This window comes from Indicator indicator, chromosome 36 (assembly GCF_027791375.1).
Source record: "Indicator indicator isolate 239-I01 chromosome 36, UM_Iind_1.1, whole genome shotgun sequence".
Taxonomy (NCBI): Eukaryota; Metazoa; Chordata; class Aves; order Piciformes; family Indicatoridae; genus Indicator; species Indicator indicator.
The window spans coordinates 1,874,055-1,892,903 of record NC_072045.1 but is presented as its reverse complement, the minus strand read 5'-3'; the positions used below and the strand labels follow the sequence as shown (position 1 = coordinate 1,892,903).

Here is an 18,849-nt window from a genome sequence, read left to right as displayed (position 1 = left end):
ACAGCGGTGGCCCGGATCCCCAGTGCCTCTGTTGGGAACCGGGGAACCTGGCGAGAAGGGGACAGCCGAGGTGGGTGCGGGAAGGCCGCGGTACTGAGTGCCTGCCGGTTTCTTTGATCTCTGTCTGAGCCTGCTCTGAGGTAGTTAGGTAAAATAATTAGGTTAAGGTTGGGGGGTTTGTGGGTTTGGTGGTGGGTTTTTTTTGTTTGTTTTTGTGGGTTTTTTTGTTTGTTTCTTTGCTTTTTTCTTTTATTTACAGGTCTTGGGTGATTGTTACTGCGATATGCGACAGCAGTAGTGCTGTGCCGAGGTATCAGGAGACTGAACAACCACAGCGAGGGAATTTTCAGCAGTGTTTAATATTGTAATTCTGAGATACTAAGGCAAAAGATCACAAAGAGAAACCCAGTCTCAGTCCTGGGTGTTTACGCTAGTTTATCTTGTTCATCTTTGTTTTCACACCACTGAACAGCTATGAGAGAGCTTAGTGGTATGGATTGGGCTCACAGAAGAGTTTCCTTCGTTGTACAGTTGCTTGCTTGAGTTTTCCCCGCTTTTGTTTCTGGATTTTACTGTACACGTTGCCACAGTGATCCAGAGTGGGTTATACCGAGGAGGGTTGGTCTTAGGGCAGCAAAACTTCCCATGCATTGTATAGTCAACTTTTGTTGTTGAAACAAATCTGTCTGCAGTTGGTACAATTCTGGTAGCAGTTGTGTATACAGATTGTACAGACAGTAAGGCATCTGTGGAAACCAAACTCAGAATAAAGTATTTACTGTGTAGTAGGGTTGGACTTAAAATAACCCACTTCCCTCAGGTGGAGCCTTGTCAGCAGTTTGTAGTCCTGTAACACTGGGTCACATGGAGAATGAGGAGAAGGGCAAAACCAAACTATGCTGCTGGTCTCTTCTTAGAGCATTGGATGATTTGCATATAAGAAACCATTCTTGCTTTGCCCTGAAACTCACTGCTGACCATCGAATCCAGAATATTTTCTCTCTGCTATGTGCTGGAATGCTCCAGCTCTAGGCTTGCAATTGCAGCTGCCAACCACAGTGCTCATACACTGCCTCTGGGGTTGGGATTCTAGCCTAGTTGCACAAAATGCTGCTGTACAACGTTTCCCTTACAACACAAAGGATGCTCTGATCCTGCTATCATTGCCTTGTGAAGTCTCATTCTCTTCCCTGATTCGTGTCCAGCTTAACAGCAGCAAAAGGAACTGTAATAAGCTGTAAATAAATAACTCCCAAAACTTAAGTTTAGTGTCAGAGCTGCACTCATTCACTCAGTATCAACACCTTGATAGTGTATCTAGATGTAAGGGTGCTTTAAAACCAGACCTAGATGCTGAGAATAACAATGCTGCCTGTCAGGATTTGGGTATTCTCTGTCAGAGCTGGGAGTCCTGTCAGTTGGATTGTCCCAGACAGCTCAGGGCAGTAATTGACTACTGACACTGTCTTACTGCTGTCAGACCTTAGAACAGCACATCTCATGTTCCTGCTGACAGAACTCCAAGTCCTAGAGGCTGCAAGGAATCTTCAGATCCATTGAGTGCCCACTGCTTGCTGTGGCTGCCTTCCAAAGGAGGTCTGCCTTCTGTGACCTTGCAAAGGAAACTCTTGTGCCTGAGGGCAGTCATAGAGGAGTAAGTCCCCACTAGTCATGCCTAGAGGACTCTGTAATTTGCAAGAACAGCCATACTGGAGATCAGAGAGCCAGAGGGCTGTTTTAAGGTTCAGGTGGGCCTGTCAATCACTGGACATGGGTCTGCAGGGAGAATATCAAGCACAAGGACAAAATCATCATATGCTATGGCCAGCTGCTTCTCCTGTTTGTTGAGTGCTGTGTCCTTGACTGGTTTCCATGACTCTGAAGGTGGGACATGTGCTATGTCCTGCCTGGCATTCAGGAGAGAGATGAGGACAGTGGAAAGGAGCTGTTTCCAGGCATCTCACTGAGGCAGTGTCACACACTTCGCTTGTAAAACAGGAGGAGATCAGCAGGACTGTTCTAATTCCAACTGCATGTGAATGACTTCCCCCAGATGAGGCTCATCATTGGCTTTTCTATTTGTGAAATAATTTGTATATTATTCATATTTTCGGTTCTCTGCTGTCGTAATAATAACATATTCTAGACAAAAGATCCCCTGCTAAATCCCAGTATCATCTTTCCTTGCTTCTGGATGAGAAGAGTGGGTGTTGGTGTTTCTTCTTGTAGCTATGATAGCTGACATTTGGATCTCAGTGGTGCTGTCCCCCAGGCTCTGTTCCTCCTGCAGACAGCCATAATCCTTGGCGTGATGGTTTTAAAGACCGTAACCCTAACCCATCCACCCCTTCTAAACAATTCCATTGGCTGCTACTACTATCTATCTCTGCAGTGTGGAGTCCAACACACAGAGTTGCAGAGGCAAGAGACCTGGTCTTGGGTTGAATACTACAGAATACATCCATGCATCCAGTGCCTCTCCAAAAATCTGGAAGAGGAGTTCTGCAGTCTCTGTGTGCCAAGGAAAGAGGTGCCAGAAGGGATAGGAGTAGTGAGGACTGAGGCTGCTTTTCTGTCTACAGCCTTTGTGGTTGTGGCTGAAACTTCTGACGTTCCTGTTCTTTCAGCACGCTTTAAGTTAATGGCTCTAACTTTGACTCTGAGGAAAAATGCACAACCAACGCTCCTCATCCACATGAAGGTGATGTGAGGGCTGTTCATCAGTATGTGTGTCCTGAATAATAAACTTGATCTGCCAGAAATCAGATTCCAGATGTCAGCTGTGATCTGCGGCAGCTGAAACAGCACAGGTTCCTTTTCCAAACACATTGATGCACCTATCCTCAGCTGTAAAATAAGACAAGGATTCTCAGAGTGAGGGATTCTCAGTGCTGTCAGCATTGGGAGAGTGCTGACAGCTGGGAGGTGTCTGTGTGCCTACAGCACAAGCATTGTCGAGCTGTCAGAACTCTCCTCAAACATGAAAAGAGCCTCCCAACCATAAAAAGTGGAGAAGGCTCATCAGAGTGCCCAGGAAGAGCATGCAGCACCTCAAACCCTTCTGTGTTCCAGACAAGCATTGAGCCATCCTGGGAACCTGCCACCAGCAGCCAGTGATCAGAACCAAATGCCATCACTGTGACACTTACCATTATATACAAACAGGAGAGGTTGGTTTTGATGCTACAGACAGATAAGAGACATTTAGAGATTGTTGATATGCTGCGTTGCCCCAGCTGGAACACTCCTGCCCTGTCTGAACCTTGCAGTCTGTGCCAAGAGCAACATTAGGTTCCCTCAGACATATCTAGGTCAGCTATGCCTTTGTTGTCCTGACGACAAAATGACCCACTTTAGCCTCATTTGTTGAAACAGTTGTGAATGGGCTGGTGCATGACTGAGCATGAAGGCAAGGGGCCTTTATCCTGCCTTTCTGTAAGCTCCCAGGCAAAACTGTTCCTGCAGAGATAGATGTTCTCCTTGCTCTGTTTGTTTTTTCTGGTATTTCAGAGTCCATCATAACAGATGGACCATTAGATGGATTTGTGGGCTGTATCTGTCCCCAGGCTGAAGCCTCCCTCTGATGAATCTGGTGAGCATGGTGTGTAGGGGCCCACAAGGTGCCTGGAGAAATCCACAGTGTGGAAAGAGAGCAGAATAGGGGCAGACACTGTACCAGCTCAGACACTGCTGGCACAGCCCCCCAATTACCTCGGGGAGAAGGCACAAAGTAAAGAAGCCTGGCTAAGGCTTCTGTGTATGTTATGCTAAGAGGGCAACAACCAAAAAGCCTTTTAGAACGTGACTGGTGGGGCTGTCAGAGGTGGTATGGTTGTATTTTAGGTGATGTGATGAACTGAACTGGCCTCATCTGACCAGGCACTGGATTAATATGAAGAAGGAAACAGTGTAAACATGGGCAAATATAGTGGTGTGGCAGGATTTTCTCAAGGGAGGAGTGGGTATTCTGAGGAGCAGACAGAGAATTGGCACTGTATACCCTCTCCTCTAGTTATCTTTAAAGCTGCGAAGGAATCCGGATAGCTAACAGGTGCTTGCACTGGACATGTGGTAAACTGCTCATATCAAACAGACAAAATATCTGTTGGCAAAGCAGAAACCTCAGCTACAGAGGCTCTACCAGAATGAGGCATTTATGGATCTTTGATGGATCCCAGTTGCATCACATTCTTCATCCCAAAACTGTTCCCGATGAGGTCTTCCCCAGCTTGGCCAGATGGTATAGGTAAACCCGTGGCAGTAGCTATGTCCTTATATGCTCACTAATGTCAGATTGTCTGCAGTTCTCATCCATTTCTTCCAGAAATTGCAGCTCTGACAGTTGCTGTCAGCGCTGACCAGTCTGTCTGCTTCAGCTGGAAACACCTCTGTCCAAATGGGGTATTCATCCTGTTACATCCTACTAGAGGAGATGCTGCAGCACTTTCTGTTTTTGAAAAGCACTTTCTGGGGACTTGAGAGCTTGTCTAAGCAAAAGAATTTCAGAAGAAAGGGAAATTTAGCTCTGCAATTCCTGAAAATCTGAGTAATTGCTACCCACTGCCAGTTACTGCTGTAGGAGCTCAGTCTGGCAACTGTGTCCCAGTAGGCAGGGGAAGTGGGAAATATTTGGATATTATCCAAGAAGAGAATTTCTTCACAAATATTTCTTGCTATTAGAGTGGTGGATGGGAATCAGATGTATGTTTGCCTGGGGTTTTGAGAAAGCCTTTGAATTTCTCTTGTCTTGTGTGCAGACAAAAATTGAGCTGCTCTGAGCTACTTCTGCACAGGATAGCCTAAGGCTGAATTTGGGCTTCACTGCAAATGCCATTGGTTGCTGGGCTAGTGCAGAATTCTGCCATCTCTGACGTGTTCACTGCAAACTCTGTATGACAGAAAAAAGCTGTATAGAAAATGCAGCAGATTATTGGCATCTTCACTTTCAAAGGAAGCTGCAAGCTGACAGCCTCTCTGCTAAGCACAGTATTCTCTCCACATCATAATACCTTGCTGACTGTAGCAGAGACAATGTCTGATGCATTCAGCAGCTTCAGGACTTTTCAGCTTATTTACTCAGAAGAAACTGAGCTGATGAGTATTTGGACCAGGCTGTGGGGCTGGGAGTAGGGAGGAACCATCTTCCCACTGCTCTCTGGACTCCCTCCTCAGTAGGCTCTGCTCCTTGGAAGGCAGATGAGTAATGGTGGTGAACAGTGGTCTGTGGTGCCTCTCTCCAGAAAGCTGGCTTGCTCCTTTTTTGCTTTTTTTTTTTTTTTTTTTTTGAAGGAAACCCTGGGAAATTTTCATCTGCTTTGACAGGAACAGTAGGAAATGGTTGACTGTGCTGAGATGCAGTGAAACTTCCTTGCATCCTGGAATGATCCATCTGTGTTTGAAGAGGACCAATATCTTTATAGCAACCAGTGTTTGTCACTTGGGCTGAATCCCCAGTGCCTCCTTCCAGCATGCTAAATGTGCTGCCTCTGAGGTGTGTACACCTGAGGTCCCTCTCTTCACTCACCTGGGCTGTCTCGGAAAGAATGGGCTCTATTTTAGCATCACGCAGGCATGGCAGCACCAGTGTCAGCCATTGTTCAGGTGCTCTTAGCCATTTCAAGCATTATTTTTAATTCCCAGGGTGTTTGCCCTGGCACTATTTGCTCTTTGTCAAGCTGTGCAAGAGTGAATTTGCTGAACATTTGAACTGTGCATAGTAAACGCTTGCTGCTTTATGGCTGTGCTTGGAGTGGGGCATCATCCCTGCCAGAGCAGCATGGGTGAAATGCAGAAAGAAAATGCTAAAGATGTATTGAGCTCAAGGGCAGGAAACTGCAGCTGTTAACAAAGAACAAGTAGAAAATTAAAATCTTTGTCCAAATGCCCTTAGAATGCAGAGGGAGAGGAGGTAACTGGTGCAGACATCTCAGCAGAGGCCCTGACACACTCAGTGTCTCCACTTTACCTTCTCAGAGTATGCCTTCAGCACCTCTCCTCCATATTGCTCTGCTCTCCAGCACTGGCAGTGCATTGCTGTTTCAGTCTGTGCTCGGTAGTTTTTCCCAGAAGAGATGCTGCTTTCTCCACATCCTGCAGAAGCAAAGAAGGTGCTGCACCAGCCAAGCAGATTCAGTCCCTTGGAACCACTTTCTGCTTCCCCACTTTCTCACAGAAGACCATAATCTGTTACTTCTGTGGCTTTTTTCCCTTTTCCAGGAAACTGAATGGGGCATGGCAGAGAAAGCCGGTATCAGCCAGAGCAGCTGCTGTGTTCTGTCTGTTTCTCTCATGACATGGGATTTAAGAGTCTGGTGTCTATTCTTGTCTGTATGCCTCTTGCATACGGAGGAATAATTAGAGAAAATTTGGTTATGTGTATTTATAGGCTCCTTTTTCAGACAGTGCTTGATTAATCCCCACACTCACCCAGCCAAGTAAGAAGAGATTAACCAACATCCTAATCTATCATAAATCAAATGGGGAGATGAAGCATTTTACCTTCAGAAGCAAACACTGCAGAGAGCCTACATTAGGGTTTAGCCTACATTATTTTAAAGCTAATTTAAGTCAACATTAGGACTCTAAAATCATGGATTTTTGGACTTTTTCAAGGCACTGCGATCTGTGCTGTTACATGAACCTCATACCCCACATACCTGTCATTATTACTGATCACACCAATTCTTGTCACTAACCAAAGAGAATTAGCTCACTTGCTGACTCAAGCAGTTGATGGCAGTGAAACCAGAAGTCCCCAGCTAGCAGATCTGTTTTTGGAAAGTCAGCTCCAGTTGGGAAGCTTCAGGGGCTGAGATAATGGGAAAAGCAGCAGCTTGCTTGCTGCAGGAATGCAGCAGGTGTGTTACAGTTCCTGCTGAGCTTCCTGTGATTTGCAAATCAAAACCAAATCTTTTCCAGGGACATTCTGGATTTCCTCAGGCTATAAAAATGTTCAAGTCTCTAAACATAGCAGACCTGTTTTCCTGCATTCCACAGCTATAGCCTTACCTGTACCCTAAAGCTAAGATGAAATCACTATCTCACACTAATTCTTCCTTCTTAAAAGATTCCATCCACAAGCTCTCTGAAAAATTCCCTACCCCGGTTCTCTTTTGGAACACACAGGAGACAGATAAGTATCAGGATTAAAAAATCTTAGAAATTATACTTTTTCTATTGATAATGTGTGAAAGATGCAAATACAGAAGCGTAAAAGAGAACAGGCTCCAAGATGCTCACTACCAATATCTTTTTGTCAAAAATGTCATCACAGAGGTGAAGTGGATAGCAGCTGTGAGTCACAAAGGCAGTGTGGTCTCTGGCATGACAGGGAACTTGTTTTCCCTCTGTCTGTTCCATGACCCATTGTCCCCTCATCAGCTTGCTCACAGACTGCTGCCTTCACAGACCACATGAGAGCAGGATTAAACTCTTAGCTGGGAGATAATTTTGTGGGTGTTTACCAAGGAAGAACCACACTGATGTCTGATGAAATTCCTTTCCTTACAGTGGATAGACACACAGGACAAACCAGATCTCCTTAGGGCCGAGTAAGAGCATCCTGAAGAGGCCTCTGTGTGCAGTGACTGTCCCAGCTTTGTTAGCAACAGCCTGTGTCCTCCAGTAGTTTGCCTTGTCAGTGTCCTCTCTTTCTGGTAGAGCTGAAAGAAGCTCATGCTAAATCCAAACTATCTTGGTGAGCTTTCTAGAAGATCTTTTATAGATGTATCTTGAGAGAAAAATCTTTGCCGAAGCAAAAAGCTGGGTGTCTAAGGTTGTAGGAAGCACCAAGCTATGCCCAACTTACCTTCTATAGAATCCTCTGTCATGTGTCTTACAGTAGCCAGTTAGGTCCCTTAAACAATGGCACAAGAACCGTAGGCAGTTACAGCTAATAAAGATGTGCTGCTGTGAAAACCATAAAGCTCTGATTTTTCATGCTCTTCTGTGTCCTATGTGCTTTTTGGGCTGACACTCTCAGCACTGACCTAGTGCTTTCCACTTTTTAAGGCAGCAGGAAGAAGCAGCAGGCATTTGGCAGCTAATCACCTGGCAAGTGTTAAAAGGAAAAACGTGCCTGTTGCTCCGGAGATGCCAAGGTAACATCCATCTTTATCCTCTGGGTCATTCTGCTTTGCTGGATTATATAATTTGTTTATTCTTTGGACAAAATGTGGAAGAATGTACCTACTGCACTTAAGAATGAAAGGGAAAGGGGAAAACAAGCATTTTTGTTCCGGCTTTGTGCTCTGGTGTACTGATGTTGCCTTTTCTTACACTGGCTCTTTAATACACAAGTGCTTTCCTTTTGCCTCCTGTTTTTTTACTTGAGTTCATTTACTGTGAAGAATTTTTTTTTTTCTTCACAGTGAGGGCTGTAGAGCTTTCCCTGTCTGTGAAGCTCATCTGCCACAGTGAAAAGCTGTAGACCTCAGGGTATGGCTCATTTCATGTAGCAGAAAAACGAAACCTTGTTGCTCAACAAGAAATGCTGAAAGCAGCAACTGAAACACTGCTTTTTCCATCAGGCAGCCAGGGCCCCTTGGAGGATTAAACCTATTGCTAAATTTAGCTGCCTCTCACTAGAGTTAGTGTCAGGAGTTATCCGATCAGGACATCTTTGGAGGGAATGACGTCTGTCCTGTGAAGTCTAACCCCTGTTGGGCTCCTTTCCTACTCTGTGGAGCAGTGGAGCTCAGAGCTGGGAGCATTCTGCAGGGCCAGGACAGTCTAGGACTCTGGACACATGGCAGTGTTCTCCAGAGCACTTGAAACAACCCCTCCCACCAACCTGAGGGTGACTCTGCTCTCCAGGTCCTGAGATAATGCTGAGATGATGTCACAGGAGAGGGGAAGGCTTTAACCATGTGAAACGTGCTAGTGCTTTTCACTAGTGTTCTCATGTGGTATGTGTGAGGCTTGCACTGACCCTGTGCCATTCCTTGGGTCATACAAGACTTTAAATCCTACACTCCAAGGCAACTTACCAACTTCTCTGAGGAATTAAGGGCTATTAATAGACATTTTAAGAGAGTTAGATCTGGGGAGAGACAAGTGAAACCCTTCAGAAAAATAGACCTTTGGTGAGCTAGGTACTCCAGAATCACAGAATAACAGCATAGTGGGGGTTGGAAGGGACCTCTGGAGATCACCCAGTCCAACCCCCTGCTCCAGCAGGACACCCACAGCAGCTTGCCCAGGATAACAGTTGTCTGTGTGGGGACGTTATATGGGGTTCATACTGAACCTTGATATAAATCTGCTAGCACTGTATATGCGGAGCTGTTTCTGCAGGTGTACAGTCTCCTGTCACAGGTGAATGTCATCCTTGCCCATCTAGTGACAAAAGAAAGATAAAATCAATTGCTACAAACAGCAAAGGAAGTTAGTTTCCTTATTATGCTCCCTGAAATCTTGGTCTTATTGGACAGTAATGCTACAAATACAAGAAAAGCAATGGAGCTTTCATCATATTACTTAATTTTGAACATGCTCAGGTGTACTTGTGGGATATATCAAAGTCTGATCTCTCTTCAGTTAGAATCATTTTGTCATCAGGTCAAGGATATGTTAAGCACCTCAAGGAGTGTGGCCTCTGGGACTGGTGAGGGCAAAAGAAACATTTCCTCAAGTGCCAGTAGGCAGTCAGAGTTACTTCACAATTTTTATTTGTTCACAGCTTTTATAAAACAAGATTCCCCTTGAATCAGACCTCTCATAGAACACTCATTGTTGCCTGCATGCTAGTGATACATCAGATTTCAGCAGACCAGTGTCTGCAAACTAGAGAGGTGACTTGTCAGGGAGAATTCCTGTTTTTTACCAAAGAGGAGTGAAACTCACAAAATTAAGGCACTGTCAAAGCCCAAACCCACAAGCATTTGGCTTTTTGCACTGGCTTTCATCTGGTTGTATACAAGAATTTCTTTTAATTAACCTTCAATTTTAGTTTTGAACAGGGAAATACACAAAAAGTACACTTTTCTTAAGTCCTCCAGTTTATATTCCCAGTTGCAAGATGATAGCAACAAACCTTGCTGCTAGGGATGGCAATGTGCTGCTTAACTGAACACCACATCCCCATGCACATCATTCTCACCACGGTGATCCAGCCTTTGGATGAGGACATTTATAAGAACAAAATCAGTTTAGAACAGCTTAAAACTACTCTAAAAGGCAGTATTCACAAAGCAGGACATGAACAGACTGATAGACTCCTCTCTGAGCCATGCAAGGCATTTCAGATTTTCCACTCATTGGGCTCAAGCTGCTTTCACAGACCAGTACTTTCACCACAAGGGACATATAAAAAATAATCAATATCTTCATCTGGTGTGGTTTTGTCAATTCTTTACAAAGAGTCTTAATCAGCTGGTGTGAAATCACTTCTTCAGCCTTTCTATTTTAAGAGTATAGGAAATGTTCCTTCATGCATCCTGCAAGAGTGTTCAGGTTGTTCTTCAGCACACCAACAGCAATCCTTCAAGCACACACCGGCATGTAGCTGTGGCCACAGACCACACTTAGAAATATCCAATTCTCTACATAAAAATGCAACCTTTTAAAAAAAACCATTTCCAGGTCCATGAATTCAGTGCCCTGAAAATTATAAATAAATAGTAATAAATACTTACTTATACTCACACACCCTTCCTGTATCCCACAGGACTGCAAACAAATCAGAACCATGCTTGTTCTGTAGTTAACTATGATCAAATCTGAGGTGGAACACACTATAAGTGACAACGTGCAGCAATGCTATGCAACAGTTCATAGGAGTAACAGCACCAATACATAGCACACCGAGCATTTCACAGCATCAAACCTCTTGCAGACACAGACTTAGTCAAGAAAGTGACAATGTTCTATCCATTCAGGATCAGAGGGAACTTGGAAAGAAGTAAGAGTTTGGCCAGGACACCAGAGTTGCTATCCTTATTGCATATAAAATGTCACATTAACTGGAGATATGGCAGATGTGGGAGCTAGGATAAATAAACTCAGGCTCATGCAAGACTATTTAATTTCCTTGAGTATGAAATCCAATTTCTACAGTGATTGTGTCTTAACAGTTTGTTTCAGTAGGGCTCAAAAAGGTCCATGAAAACTCAAGGGAACTTAAGCCCTGCAGGAGCACAAACTTGGCTCCATTCAGAAATAAACATAGCGGAAGATTTTGCATCAACCAAAAATGCTGCATCATAACCACTGACAGCTTTGGAACTGGCACCCACTTATCCTGGCACAGAACCACAAATCCCTGAAAACGTGATCAGAATAGAGAGACAGAGACCAAGAAGCAAGCAGAAGCACATCGAGCACAAATGACTGCCTGGCAATGTCCTGGCTTCCACCTCTTCTCTGGAGTCTGACAGAGAAGGACTGGAGGATAAGGAAGGTCACAGATGGCTCGGAGACTCAGCTCTGGAAGAAGTTTCTTGGCCTATTTACTGTGTGGTTGCTTTCATTCAGCTTTTTTCGCTTTCCGTTTCCTTGTGCCTTCATTTAGCTCCTCTTTTGACTTTGCAGGAGGAGGAGGAGGATGGGAAACCTCATGGGAGGCCCCATGGTGATGATCATGATGGTGACTAGTGTGTCCACTGGAAACAGAGCCAAAGAAAACCGGGCAGAGGAAGTTTTCCACTGGAGCAAAAGGTGAGGTGTGAGAGTGAGTCGCCGTCAGGAAAACCTGCCAGGCAATAGTGAATACTTACAGTTAAAGACCACACACATCAGCCATGAAATACCAGCTATAAGGAACACTTTACTTAGTCCAGATAAAAGGCCCTATTGCTTCATGACTCAAGGCTGTATCACAAATATAGTGCCTACATGATGGAAATTTTAGCCTGTAATTTCCAGAGCAGATCTTTCATGGCATCTATAGCCAATACCTCAGTGCTAGCTCAGAAAGGTGTACACCTCTGGGTTTAAGTATGTGCCCTTCCTCTGGTTTTGTTAGCAACAAACCTGCTGTACACTTACTTTGCAAACTATCATAAACATTGTGAAAAAGAAGATGAGATTCGCTTCAGAGATAGGGAGCCAGTGAGTTTGTTGCAGAGCAAAGAGAATTGTGCCATACAGACTGGCCTTTGTAGGGCTAGAAGAGAAATAAAAACCTTTTTTAGGAGGTTTGCATCCTGTCATGAATGTTTCTTTATTTTCCACTCTGGGTCTGACAGAATTTGCAGGCTCTCTACTTACAAGGACATATGAAGAATTTCATTTGTTTCTGGCTTCCAGACCCCACGCAGCAGCTGCTCAAAGTTAGATATCAAGGCAACACCAGAACCTGTGAAACAGTCAATGTGAAAAGCTAGAACTGCCACACCAGCAGAGAGCTCTGCTGCCTTTTCTGAATGTGCAAGAGATAAGGATACCCTAAGCAAAACAAAAGGGTCAGGACAGTCTTCCCAAATTTCAAGGCAGTCTTCCCAAATTTCAAAATGCTTTCTAGACTTCCTATAAAGTGCAGGGAAAGGGAATTTGCCTCTATCCATTTACTGGTGCTCTAATGTTTGCTCAAACCAAAAGCTAAAAACTGACTGGGCTGTTTCAACACAGATAGAACCTCCCTGGAAAGAGACAGGTGAGCCAGAGACACAACATGGGAGAAACAGAATCACAGAATGGTTTGTGCTGGAAGGTATCTTGAAGATCATCCAGTTCCAACCCTGTCCCATGGGCAGAGACACCTTTCACTAGACCATGTTGCTCAAAATCCCCAAATTTTATGCCTCTATTTCATACTGACTCCAGCTCTTCACACCTCCATTAAAATTATTTATTAATGCTGCAAGCATTAATAAATACCTGGGGAACTTGACAGAAGCCAGCTGACCACATCCACTGACCAGCCTGCTGATCAGCACTGAGTGACGTAGTCACATCAAGCTTCACCCACAGATTCTCCCATCCCTCCCCACAGGGCTGGGTGCCTCCCTGCCACAATAAAAATATCTTGCATTTCACCTTTGACCCATCCAGTAGCCATCATAATGAACCACCCATGGTGGTAAAGGTGATGAGCATGGTGGACCCCAGCAGCAATTTTGCGAACTCTGACCACCTCCTTCATTGCCACAAAGATGAGTTTCATAGGCAGAAAGCTTACACACTTGTAGAAGAGGTTCATGGGACAGAAGAATATCAAATACCTGGAACAAAACCACAAAGATTTTAAAGACGCATTTGTTTGTCCTGACCTGGGACACAGAGAAGATTTATTAAGAGTCTTGTGTGGTTAGTTGTGTCAGGAAGAGGGAAATGATAGTTCTGTCAGTCTCAACCACACACAACCATGAGGAAATTAAATGTGGAGTAACTGTACTTAAGTTGTGCACATCTCACTAGCACAATGAGTAAAACGCCCCCAGTCTCCAGCATGTGACACTCCTCTGCTAAATGTGGTATCAGCGCAGGGCACAATGCTCGTGTGGTTTGGCCATAGTTCAGCTGCAGCAGCTATGAATAGAAATGCCCAGCTGGTGGACTGGACCCAACCAGTATTAGACAACTGCTCAGAGAAACTCGATCTAGGAATACAGAAGACTGCAAGACTCCACCCCCTTCCCCTTTCTTTCCCCCAGTTAATCCACACATGATAATTCATACACGTGTGTCACACCCGCAGAAGACCTCCCTTCACACCAGGTGGCTTCATGAGCAGCCAGCAGCATCTTGTACTTAAAAAATCAGGTGAAGGGCAAAAGACTCACCAGACTGAGGTGGCCAGGATGACACTGGAGTTATTGCTGAAGTAACCAATAGGTGGTTCTCCGAGTAACAGATCAGCAAGTATGTAACTTCCAAAGCAGTGGAGCATGGCACAAAGCCAGGAGGCAAAAGGGCTCTTACGAGACATTTCCACAGCTCCTGTGAAGCAAATGCTCCATGAGAAGATGAATTCAGCAAATAAGCAGAATCTTCAAGACCATCTAAGAAAGCAGCTTATGGTGGATGTTCTCCAGGAAAATCGGTCAAAGAAAGGTGCTTGTAAAGCAAATACATGCTCTGAAATCTGGACAAGTACTAGATATTGCACAGAAATGGTCTGTGTGATCATAGCTCGCAGGCCCCACCATAAGGTTTCCAGTGCACTGAGTCGTTAGAAGTTAAGAATTGGCTAAGAGTTCCTCTCCTGCATTTGCTGCTACTTACTGCAATCGGGAACAACTTTTCCCTTGAAATCATTGTCCTGGGATAGCAGCAAAGAAGTGGCTGCACCTAAATATTTGAGTGTGGTTGGAATCTAATTTTAAACAAAACTCAGTTTTCAAACCCGGAGTGCCTAGTTCCTGGGTTTTTTCTGTTTTTCTATTTGGAGACAAGTGTCAGATCCCAGAACAGCGATGCAGTGATGCTTCGAGCCCCGGATCCTCATACACTGTGGCTGTGAGTACAGCGCAGGGCGACCTGCTCAGGCACAGAAAACGTCACAGAAAATACGACGAAGTGTCACAGCTGCTCCCCAGCACTCGCGTAAAAGCCCGGGTCATTCACCGCCTGGCCCACCCCGGCCCGGAGTGACGCGGCTACGGCCGAGCCCCCCGCCTCAGCCGGGGCAAGAGGCGCGGGACCGTTCTCACCTGGCTCATACTTGAGGTACAGGACGGAGACAATGAAATAGGCCGTGTCGAAGACCGGGAAGATGGGCAGGGCGGCGAAGGCGGCCGCCAGCTCCCCGAGCTGCAGGGCCCCCGCCAGCTCCATGGTGGCTGCGGGCACCACCGGCCTCCCGCCTCCTTTCTCCGCTGCTCGCCTTCCCCCTGGACCCGCCTCCAAAGGGACGTTCACGGGGTGCGGCCTGGCGTCTAACGGGGCTGTGACGGTGGCGGGAGGCGTGACCAGCGCAGCCCAGGCCCGCGTTGGTTCTCCCGCCGCCGTTGCGAAACCTGAGTCCGGACGAGGAGGACACCCTCACCCTTTCCCCTGCCCCGGTCTCGGTGCCGCACCCAGGACGCGCAGGCACCGCGCCGGTGCGAGCGGTGTCCACCCGCCCTTTCCGCTTCCGCCGCCGGAGCCGACGCCATGATCGGGGATCTGCTGCTCTGCGGGTAGAGGGGATGGGGACTGGGAGCGGCCCGGCCCGGCCCGGTCCAGTCCAGCTCGGTGTCTGATGCGCTGTTTCTGTCTTTTCCGTAGGACGCTGCTGGTGAACGCCGGTGCCGTGCTCAACTTCAGGCTGTGAGCGGGCGGGAAGGGGGGTGAGGAGGGAGGCGCCGGTTTTAGCGGGGGATTCACCGGAGCTCAGACGGTGTGTGTGTCCTTCGCTGTCCCGTAGGAGGAAGAGGAATACGGAGGGATTCGGCGAGGAGTCGAGGGAGCCCACGACCGGTATCGGGAGCCGCAGAGCGGGGTCTGGGCACAGCCAGCCTGTGTCCTTGCCCCTGGGCTGCCTAAATACGTACAGGAACGGGCGTTTTCGAAGGAAATTGTTAGCGAAAGCATTTTCAAGGCGCCAAAGTACAATAACCCCAATTTGTGTACATGCGAATTACTCTGGGGCGGGAATAACTGGTTTACTAAACTGGAACCTAAATTTTTACTCGATGATGTTGACATAGAGACATTGCAGCCCAAAGTATTGATCCCAAATTGGTGGTTTGAGAAGAAATGCCCAACAGCACATTTCTTTCTGCAGTTTTGACTTTAGTTGCCTGTGCTGTGGAGGCAATACTCTCCTTACAGCCTGATTCCTATTTTGGTGTGTATCTACACTGCTGCTTCCTATCTCTGCTTCCTGCTTAGAAGTCACAGGAAGGCTGGAAATTGCTAGAAAACGTGTCCTTTCCTTTTTAATACTGTGATCATTTTGTATCAGTTACTGTTTTCCCATCTGCCCATAGAAGGGATGCACTGAACGCAGCATGGATCTTTTACCTAAAACTTCAACCTTCAGGCTGTTGCTTTCTGACCAATTTGTTTTTTCTCCCTCTGTCAGTTGCTTAAGTTTTTCAAGCAGTGTTGAAAATATGACTTGTCAGTGTATTGGGTATTTTTGACATCAAAGGTTTCTTCTGTTTTTTAGGTGATAATATCAGGGAGTTCTTGCTGAGTCTCAGATACTTTCGAATCTTCATTGCCTTGTGGAACATCTTCATGATGTTCTGCATGATTGTGTAAGTAATGTTGTATGGCCTCACATGTCTGCTGGAAGCTGGATATGTTGGGATTTTTCATACTGTGTATTTCTTTGCAGATCTCTTTCTCTCCCACTGTCTTCTTCCATAATTTGTTTTCATGTCACTTATTTCAATCTTCAAAGAGATGCTGGTTGACCTCACACTGCTTTTGCTAATGTGGGCACCTGTTGAAAACCTCCTGTGCCAGTGTGTGAGTCATTTAGTCTTAGAACATTCCTTGTAGTGGGTTGCTGAGAAAACATCATTTGACACTTCAGTTTGACTTTTGGGATGTTTCCATTTTAGGGTAGGATACCCCCCATTATTAGAATGGAATCAGCCTTGAGAAGAATTTCTGGAAACCAGAGGGTTTAGTTCTGGAAGGCAGGCAGGCTGCATCCTTTCGTGTAGCTGTATGGTGTGATGTATGGGGGAGCAAAGCTGAGGCAAGGTGTGCGCTGGTGGGCTGGAGGGGTGTGGGCATCACTGCTCACATCACTACCCAATTCTCACCTGCTTTTTTTCCTGTTGCATCCACCAGGATATTTGGATCTTGAAAGTCATCCACAAACATGCCTATTACCTTGGAAGAGACACTTGGCTGTGTGAACATAACTTTTCTATAAAGTAAAAGATTACACTACTTTCAAAACACAGCCCTGGGACTGTGGCCTGTTCTTCAATGCAAGCTTCTATCGTGCTACAACATGGAGCACATCCATCCTCTTCAGGCAGTTGTGTCATCATCTGGTGCACACTGAGTCACTTGCTGCTGGAGGGTTGAGCCCAAATCTTCAAAGTAAGATTATTTCAACTTTCCTGAAATAAAGAGTACTTCAGAAATTGTTTTGCTAGGCTTAGAGCACAGTGCTCAGCACAAAGGGTAGAATTGGAGCATGGCTGAAGAGCAATCTTAAAGCTCTGTGTTGTTGGTCCCTCCCAGCTCTGATATCTCTGCTAACACACCATCCTCTACGAAACCTGGAATTTGCAGTTTGTGATTTTGATTTTTATAAAGCTGAGCAAAGAATTGGTGTAACTCCACACTGTTGCATTTAGTTTTGTTGGAGAACTAGAAAAGGATAGTCAAATGGAGTTCTTGCCTTTTCTTGCTGTTACTCTAAGAAAGTGCTTTTTAAATTAAAATTTCAGAGAATTGGCTGTTTTTTCGTTGTTTTTTTTTTTTCCCTAAGCAATAGGCTTTTGGGTAGGAAACAGCAAAAATAATTATATATGGCAATACTAAGGAATAGTTTTGGAATAATCTTGGATTTGGTTAAATAAAGTTCTATTTAAGGCTAAAATGTTTATTTGATGCCATGTTCATTCTGTTACAAGAGAAATCAATTCAATGGGGGAGGGCTGGTTTGAGACGTTTTATCTAGGCTTGTGGTTGTGTTTGGCTATTTGAATTTTGTTTATGCTCAGTTAGCCTCTTTGACCAGCACAGTGCTCAAATTAAACCAATAGTAGAATTTCCTTGGCCTTGATTTCCTTAGCTGTCTGACTGTTGCTTTTAGCAAAGACCTTGAATTTTATTTGGATGCTATCAAGCCAACCCCAGATCTCCCTGACAGGGTAAAGGGGAGGGGTGGAAGTAGCCATCACCATCTGTGCATAATCCATGAGAGGCCCCTGGACTTGGCACCAGTGCTCAGGCTTGGCTTCAGACTTGAGGATTTTGTTCTTACTGGGAAAAACGGCTGATGCTGTGTGGAACCAAGTCTGCTTTCTGAGCAACACTGAACACAGTGAAAGAAACAGGATGACCAAGTTCTACTGATACAGAAATAAAGACAGGTTTATCATTCTAAATAAATGATGTGCTTGTAGCATGCTGTCACCTCAAGATCAGAATTGCTCAAAATAATAAAAGTTGTGATTTAGCTGCTAAGCAGGTGCTTTGAAAAGGGTTAGTTTTGAGCTATTCTTAAAGGCTTTGGAAGGTTTAAACGCCGGGCTGGTCACTTGGCCAGCGTGATATAAGAAGCCTTTTGCCTTGCCTTTTACAACTGCTTTGGTTTGACTTGTAGTTTCTTCTGAATCAAGGGGATAAGAAATGTGACAAGGGAAGTATGTCTGTACAAAGAACCATTTGTTCATGTTGTGAAAGGTTAGCCCTTTTCAGGTAATGCCCAGAAGCGTCTTTATCCAAAAACACTGAAAACGGGAGGTCCTGCTGCTTGCAAAGCCCTCCACCGCTGGCCTTTGGGCTTTTCGCGACTTAAAAGGACCCCGGTACCTTCCTGCGGGCCTGGGGCGAGACACCACTGCCTTCCGTCCATGATATCTGAGTCGCGATGGTTTATTTTCGATATTTATTTCCTCAGCCCTTCTCTACCCACGAGATTCGGTCCCATCAGCCGTCCGGGACCGCCTCTCGTCCAGGCTGCCCCGCAGCAGCGCTGGTGGCCGGTAGCAATCGGCGTGCTCGGGGTGCTGGCCCTCGGCGGGGACGCAGGACTCGGTGCTCTCCCCGCCGGATCAGGCTCCGGGGCTTGCTGCTCTCGCCGGCGGACCCTTGCCGCCACCGCCGCCACGTTCAGCGCTCACCACCCCCCTTCGGCGCACGCGCGTCCCCGCTGAGCCAAGTGCGCAGGCGCCCTCCGGGCCCGCCGGTACGTTTGCCGTGACGTCAGGGTGCGGCGTGACGTCAGGGGCGCGCCGCTCGCTACGGCGTCGGGCGTGTCCCAGGGTGCCCTGCGCGGGGCTGGCTCCTGCC

General features: G+C 46.1%; 2 protein-coding genes across 3 annotated transcripts; one reads left to right on the top strand and one right to left on the bottom strand.

Annotated features, from left to right (window-relative positions):
- Window positions 1-9,656: 9,656 nt before the first annotated feature.
- On the bottom strand, window positions 9,657-14,715 carry TMEM38A (transmembrane protein 38A). The gene is made up of 6 exons (XM_054396128.1): window positions 14,592-14,715; window positions 13,722-13,878; window positions 12,976-13,160; window positions 12,208-12,295; window positions 11,986-12,103; window positions 9,657-11,689 (listed from the first exon to the last, which is right to left on the bottom strand). The coding sequence occupies exons 1-6, from the start codon at window positions 14,713-14,715 to the stop codon at window positions 11,465-11,467; spliced, it is 897 nt and encodes a 298-aa protein (XP_054252103.1). The 3' UTR covers window positions 9,657-11,464.
- A 294-nt stretch (window positions 14,716-15,009) lies between these two features.
- On the top strand, window positions 15,010-17,418 carry SMIM7 (small integral membrane protein 7). Of its 2 annotated transcripts, XM_054396199.1 has the most exons (5): window positions 15,010-15,059; window positions 15,148-15,189; window positions 15,287-15,339; window positions 16,034-16,124; window positions 16,669-17,418. In XM_054396199.1, the coding sequence occupies exons 1-5, from the start codon at window positions 15,034-15,036 to the stop codon at window positions 16,682-16,684; spliced, it is 228 nt and encodes a 75-aa protein (XP_054252174.1). In that variant the 5' UTR covers window positions 15,010-15,033; the 3' UTR covers window positions 16,685-17,418. The 2 variants fall into 2 exon arrangements, with proteins under 2 accessions (XP_054252174.1, XP_054252173.1); XM_054396198.1 differs by lacking the exon at window positions 16,669-17,418 and having other exon boundaries at window positions 15,287-16,076.
- The last annotated feature ends 1,431 nt before the right edge of the window (window positions 17,419-18,849 follow it).

Excerpts from the sequence above, each read along its gene's own strand:
- SMIM7 (XM_054396198.1), top strand. The coding sequence starts at position 15,034 with ATGATCGGGGATCTGCTGCTCTGCGG. Across the intron at positions 15,060-15,147 it reads GGGGATCTGCTGCTCTGCGG|GACGCTGCTGGTGAACGCCG; the intron begins GTAGAGGGGATG and ends TCTTTTCCGTAG. Across the intron at positions 15,190-15,286 it reads GCCGTGCTCAACTTCAGGCT|GAGGAAGAGGAATACGGAGG; the intron begins GTGAGCGGGCGG and ends GCTGTCCCGTAG.
- TMEM38A (XM_054396128.1), bottom strand. The coding sequence starts at position 14,715 with ATGGAGCTGGCGGGGGCCCTGCAGCTCGGGGAGCTGGCGGCCGCCTTC. Across the intron at positions 12,104-12,207 it reads GAAATTCTTCATATGTCCTT|CCCTACAAAGGCCAGTCTGT; the intron begins GTAAGTAGAGAG and ends TTTCTCTTCTAG. Across the intron at positions 11,690-11,985 it reads TGTTTATGATAGTTTGCAAA|GTTTTCCTGACGGCGACTCA; the intron begins GTAAGTGTACAG and ends ATTGCCTGGCAG.